At 42.1% G+C, this 6,872-nt stretch overlaps 1 protein-coding gene across 1 annotated transcript in view; it reads right to left on the bottom strand.

Annotated features, from left to right (window-relative positions):
• The window catches only part of LOC104949197 (enhancer of mRNA-decapping protein 4-like), a 54,447-nt gene extending 48,133 nt beyond the window's left edge, over positions 1-6,314 (bottom strand). Inside the window, exons 1-8 of the mRNA XM_010775503.1 lie at positions 6,245-6,314; positions 4,969-5,305; positions 4,081-4,308; positions 2,992-3,093; positions 2,638-2,778; positions 1,906-1,942; positions 1,479-1,626; positions 593-748 (exon numbers count right to left, since the gene is read on the bottom strand). Coding sequence (XP_010773805.1) covers positions 593-748; positions 1,479-1,626; positions 1,906-1,942; positions 2,638-2,778; positions 2,992-3,093; positions 4,081-4,308; positions 4,969-5,305; positions 6,245-6,314 — 1,219 coding nt within the window. The remainder of the gene's footprint in view (positions 1-592; positions 749-1,478; positions 1,627-1,905; positions 1,943-2,637; positions 2,779-2,991; positions 3,094-4,080; positions 4,309-4,968; positions 5,306-6,244) is intronic.
• Positions 6,315-6,872: the final 558 nt, after the last annotated feature.

Below are 6,872 nucleotides of genomic sequence, written 5' to 3'. Positions count from 1 at the left end.
TATATATATATATATATATATAAATATATGTGTGTATATGTCCGCATCTGTAGCCTGTTATTGTCTCATTATACCGCACTGTCAATGAATTAAAAGTAAATATATAAGTCGTCATGAACACATCTGTCCATCAGACAGAGGGCTGCTGTGCCTCCTTTCATCATTAATGGACGTCTCTTTAAAATTACCGCTCAGAGGAGAGGAGTTCTCATTTCTCTAACCGCCTGCTGCTTCCCCTCCTCTCGCCTTGGTTCCCCTCCTCAATCCTCCGCTCGCATCTCCTGTGGGCGGGACTAAGTCTCGAGGATAGGAGTCGAGGAGGGGAATTAGAGAAATGAGAAGCCTCTACTGTGTGTGCTATGTGCTCTGCACGTGTGGCCATTAAAGAGAGTTTCATCCCTCCCATTCTATTCTGCTTTGAAATAATCCTCCTCTGCATCCTGCAATCAACAAAATGGTGCAATACCACCATCATCTGGTAATAAATGGACATGACTGCTCTTAGGAACAATCCACTTTGTCTCAGCAGAGTACAGCTCTACTCTGTTGTGTCTGATTGCAGATTTAGTTCTAAATGACGTGTTTGTCTTACTTTGTGGGACTGTCTTCTTCATCTCCTCCCGCAGCACCTTGTCCATCCTGTTGGTGAGCACTGAGCTGAGGGTGTGGCTGAGCTGCTGGCTCAGCTGATCCTGGAGCTGCTGCTGACGATTCTGACTCTCTGCCAGCACTCGCTCTAGTCTGCGCTCTGAGGTCACAAAAGGTCAAGGCTCATAACAAATATGTAAAACGCCCTTCATAGAGAACTGCGGGTGAACTGTTAAAACAACTTTGTAGGCATTTATCAGAAAATACATGCATTATAAATAGCTTTTTGTTAAGAGTTGCGATAGATCCAATATCCAAGTAAGCATCCCAAGGGCTACTTCAACAAAAAGCAACGGGATTTTCCATATTACAAAAAATAAGAAAACGCACATCTATGATACGTACAATTTTTGTGAGGCAGGATCATATTTACTTAACACCCATTTTTTTAATAGTTGAATTGTAATCGCCAGAAGTAGAAAGCTAACGTTAGGCTATAAACATACATAAACGACATCGCAGTCGCATGACGTCATCAATGGTGAGGTAAAGGCGGCTAATGTTTCATGTGATGACGTTTAGCAGTCTCATTTGGCCACTTGTTAGCAACCGCTGTTTGAAGACACGTGAAAGCTTCCGACAGTCACAAATGGAGTGTTTACTGGCGTATCTTATAAAAAATCTACTTAGTCTGTGCTAACCACATACCTTATTTCAGGCATCCAATCAAAAACACATAAAGTACTAAAAGGCTAACTCCTTTCTGGTTTAGGACTCATTCCTGCACAACTCTATACACAACCCTTTTCGTGCCTTTAGGACACTTTTTACTAAGTGAGGTGTAAAATGAAAGAAATGTCAAATCCAGTTTGAAAAAGACCGAAGGATACGTTCTTGTTCCTGGTGGTTGGAGAGGACGTGCTCCACCTGGACCATGATGGCGCTCTGCATGGCTGTAATCTGTCCACGCAGCTCAGTTAACTCCCTCTGCTGGCTGCGCAGGAGCATCAGCAGCTCGTCCTGCACTTCTGCATTCATCTATGGGAGGTAGGGCAAGAGTGAAAAAGCTCAACATTGGGGGTTGATTGGAAAAGCATTTCAAAGCTTGTGTAACTGCAAGCTTGTTTTGATATTATGTCGTCCCCTTGTGGAAAACAAATCAATTCATAGTTAAAGTAAGGTGTAATGTGTTTCCGAGAGAACATCAAGGGAACCAATCATTTGAAAATACTAAAAATTGCTTTTCTCCCATTTAAGTATAACTGTAGCAGTTAATGAATACTAAAGAAGCTGACCAATGTTCAGTGAGCACCTTACCTGACTAGATTCCATTTGCCTGGACAGAGAAGATTCACTGAGGAGGAAGGAGAAAGAAAGGTGACGCCTTTATTGAATATACTCAAACCAATGACTCAAGTCATTATGTATGTGGTTAGAGACTGATTCTCTTTCATTCATTTATGTTAAATGCAGATATTAACATCAAATTAATGATTGTTTTGGATTGAGTTACAGAAAACTAATTAAAGAGGGCATAATATGCTTATTTTTAGGTTTATCTTTTACCCTTTATCTAAAGTTTATGTGCTTTAATGTTGAAAAAGGTCTTTATTGTTGTCATACTGCTGCAGCACCTCTTTTCTGTTGTGATTGGTCAACCGCTTATATATGTCCCTCCCCTTAGCCTACGAGTACTATGTGTTGCAGCGCTTGCCAATGCATGATTGTGATGTAGCTATGTTATGGAGTTTGACTAAGGTCAAAATAAATCAAACAACTCATTCAAAGAGGCATTGAACATATGTTTATTCCCATCTATATGAAACGCTCTGTATTGGCTAGCGCTCCAACACATTGTATGTGATAGGCTAAGGGGCTGGACACCTCTAAACGGTTGACCAATAACAACGGAGGCGGACAGTTAACCAATCAGAGCAGACTGAGAAAGATGTCTTTTGCACCCACTTAAATGTTGAAACTGAGTCTCCGTCCTGTACAAAAATCAGGACAGGGAACACTAATTGATTCCTTCACTATCAAACAACATACCTGTCATCTTTCTTGGTCTTCCTCTTTACTTTTGGTGAGCCTCGTGGTGAGGTCTTCCACTCCTTAACTGGTAGTCTGTGGGAAGAACGACCACAGTTTCCTGAGGATGCTGCCATGGTGGGCACCTCATCATCAGGGTCACTGAACAGACACAGAAACATGAAGATAAGAACAGAGTAGACCACTGCAGTAATCATGTATCAGAGTTCATGCTACATAATCATCTTGGAAAAGATCGCTAACATCAAGATGTTATTGTGCCTCAAATAGAGTACTGAACTTGTGCTGCCTTGTTTTGAGATATCTTCCATCTAGGATGAAATTGGACATATCTTATTTGTTCATTTGTGTTACCTCTGCTCAGCGCCGGCGTCCTGACTGTCGTTCTGTGTGAGGTGGTAGGAGCGCCGGTGGTAAGGTGAGTTCAAGTGTCGGTCCTTCGCCTCCTCCCTTGAACTGCAACAAAGTAGAAATGTGACACTTTTGAGAAATGCTTTTCACACTGCTTTGACAACTGACCTGGTCATTCTGTCAATGACATGTTATCACTTTGCAAGCCTTACTGCTTGTTTACATTATTATGTGTCTACGTTCTGGTACTGGATATGCTTCGGTAGGTTAAAACAAGATTATGCACCTTTTTAAACAAAAATAACAGTGTGCAATTTCTATTTATGACAGTGGGCACTAAATCAGACTTTTGTGTTAGGATCTTGTAAATAGAGTGGTGCAGGAATGAGTTAGCATTTAGCACTTTTAGCCTCCCTTGTCTCAATGTCAAGGTTTTTTTTGAAAGAGTTTTTGGTTAGATTACCAAAATAAGGTCTGTGGTTGACACAAGCTGAACCGATTTTCAGTTTGTGTTCTACAACAGAAAATAAGTCAGTAAATACCCCACTCACAAATGCCCAAATCTTCTATGTGTCATAGAAACAGTGATTGCTAACAAGAATATTTATTTATTATTCATCACGCCCAACATTAACCCCCTTTAGCTGAGCGTTGTTGACATTAAGTCAAGCAACTGCGATGTAATTTGTTGCCTTATAGCTACGTATTTACTTCTGCTGATTGCATTGATGTTTCAAAAATCATAAAAGTTATGTTAATATGTACCAAACTTCTAATTGTCGCACAATGTAGTTTCTCACAGATCTCTTTTTTTTTCTAAAATCCAATTGCTTTTAGTTAAGGGAGCCCTTGCAATGCTAACGTCCGGGTTGTTCTAAAAATACTCTATGGTGAACAATACTAGTTTTGTCAATCATGTTCCTTTGTTTGGAATAACACAAACACCTCCAGACATATTTGAAATATTGTCTCCAACGCATGTCAAAGTTTACTAAAGTAAAGTAGTGGTCACACTTGAAAATTCGATTTTAGAGCTTTTTTAAATCCTTTGTGTACATGATTATGTTTAGAACTGTTTAATGCAATTCTTACCAGTCTCCAAGACCATTGTCCCTGAGACTGTTCCTGGTTTCTCTGGTGATGTCAGGCGCAGCCGGCCAGGGTGTGTGGCTGATGTTCCCCTCTGACCCTCCCCCCGCCCCCGGGTTCTCCTTTGATAGGGCGTTCTCCAGCAGAGACGGGGTGTTGCTTAGTCTGGGCTCTGACTCCACAGCTCCACCCACTGAGATATCAGCACATCCGAGTTCCAGGGACAAAAGGCTGAAACACAAAATGGTTTTGTTTATTAAAAAACATAGTTTGTTAACCAGAATGTCTACATGGTTTAAATGACTGGTAAACATTTTTCAATGCTTGCATGTTTGTTTGAGTATGGATGGATAGATGGATGGACGGAGAGACAGATAGATGCATGGAAGGATGGATAGGAATAACTTCATTTGTAATGTTTTACATTTTGTGCAAGCCCTTTATCCAATAATGTTTTATCTTCTCTTTTGCTGTAACATGATATGTCACTTGTTAGACGCTTTGATCCAAAGTGACTTATATACATTCAATACTGTGGGCAATCCCCACAGGGGCAATTTGGAGGGAAGGACACAGCGGAATGTTGACTGCAGCGGGACCAGTGCCCCGTGATCTGAAGATCAGCGCACTAACAACTGAGCCACAACCTCCCCAGTAACAATGTACATTTCCCCTATGTGGGAGGAATAAAACTTGTTTGATTCCGATAACTAGATGGATGAACGATGGATAAAAGGATTGGTAATAGGATAGATGGATAGACGAAAAGATAGATGAATAGATAGATGGAAAGATAAAAGGATAGCAGACAGCATCTGAGATAAGTTGTGAACATTTATGTCAGCATTCACTTTTGCGCTGCACTTTCTCCTTTGCTTCTCATCCTTGTACCTGTTGTTGTTGGCTGTGCGCGGGGAGGTGAGCAGGTGCAGGGCAGACGCAGCCGAGGCCATGCTGTCCGTCTGCAGAGCGGAGAGAGGGGAAGACTCAAGACCGGACCCCAGGACCCGCTGAAGCTGCAGGGTCTGGGAGGCGATCTCCGGCATGTCCTGGGACATGGCTGTGGAGGCTGAGGAGATGACGTCAGGGGAGCGGGCCCTGGTCGGAGAGGCCAGAGGGGGCAGGAGGGGGGCATCCAGAACCTGAGGGCCGTCCAGTGCCAGGGGCCCGCTGGGAGACGCTAAAGCCTGGATGGAGATGATGAGTGTTATGAACAAACAAAGCCATCCTATTCAGATTAAAAGGGAGCCTGGTTATGTTTAGCTATTATACTACATACATCTGTAACAAACATTAAATCAATCCTTTTCCTTTATACTTGTGCCTTTTATTAAATCAATGAACTTTCGTATCCTACACGGCACTGTCATTTTTCTACTTTATTTTATACCCGTCTTATTCTATTTTAAATTTGTATTCTCTTGTCCTTTTATTGCTCGTTTCTTAACCTGTTAAGCCCTGAGCCTGTTTTTCAGGTCTCAGGCTCAAGAACAAAATGAACATATCTTCACTTCTAAAAGGGGTACATTAATCATCTTTTTTCTCAAAGCAATGATAAAAGTCAGATAAAAGTCAGAATCAAAATATAATTTTTTTATTTTAAAGTAAATTCAGATTGAACAAAGTAAGAAACATGTAAATGACTGATACTTATAGTGAAACCACCCTGAATGATGATGGTAGACTAAACAATTTTAGGAAATCCAAGACTATAACATTATAATAAGTACCCTGTATCAAGATTGATGAAACACAAGTGACATTTGACCTTTTTAGAGAGATTTAGCAACAACAAAAAAACCTTCTGGGTCATTGGTGCATTTTCCATTCTCTGGAACTAGGGCTTGGCGATATATCGCGTTACAGATACATCGTGGAGTTGCACTACATGCGATGTCGTCCAACATGCGACACATGTGAACAGAGTACTATGTTGACAATCGTTCCCGCGCGCAAAAATGAGTTTTCTCTCCTATACAAGTACACACACGCAGCTACCAGGCCCCGCCCAACTTGCAATACAACATTACACACAGCCCAGTGACAGAGAGGCATTTTTGTTTCATGCAGGAGAGCGAAGAAAGTTAGGCTAGGCTTTAAACCTAGCCACAACCATGTTATTATTTTTTTGTATGTCTTGTGAACGCCACCGTGGCAGCACACTCACGATTCCTCGGCCTGCTGACATGGCCCGTGTTTATTCTCAGCCCAGATGCGTGACTGCAGGCCAAATCCATGAACTGCGGCAGGGCAGGTGTCCAAAGTAAAGTCGCACGGTATGAGGCGCAGTGAGAACCACGCAACACGCTGTCCAGACTAGCGATTTGGGCACATTTACATTTCAAGGAGAATAATGAAGATGGTTGTTCCACTCCGTTTCTCACGAGACCAGCGCGCGGGCTGTTGTTTGTAGTTGTGAGCTGACCGATGAGCTGACACCGGGCAGCGCGTTAATTAATTGCTGAAGGAATGGAACCCCCATTCCTGCCGAAAAAAAGGAGGAAATGGGCAGAAAGAAAGGAGAAAAAAGCACGCGAGGAGGAGGCAGCCGAAATTGTGCTAAAAAAAAATTTCCCCCCCCCACAAGGATGTGCAGAAACCCCCGTGATGGTACAGAATGACGAACAAAAGTCAGTTAGCCAACATTATGACCACATTATTTCTTATAGTTGTAGCCTTGATGTGCACATCGACTGACTGTCAAAAAAACACGTTTCTCCAGTCCAATGTTAAGGTTGATCAGACCGCTGTGGACTGAGACTTGTGAGCTACCAAAAAAACCCAAAACCTCCTTA

Source organism: Notothenia coriiceps, unplaced genomic scaffold (genome assembly GCF_000735185.1).
Source record: "Notothenia coriiceps isolate Sejong01 unplaced genomic scaffold, NC01 NC01_scaffold00015795, whole genome shotgun sequence".
In the NCBI taxonomy this organism is placed as follows: Eukaryota; Metazoa; Chordata; class Actinopteri; order Perciformes; family Nototheniidae; genus Notothenia; species Notothenia coriiceps.
This window is presented reverse-complemented; position numbering and strand designations above follow the sequence as displayed.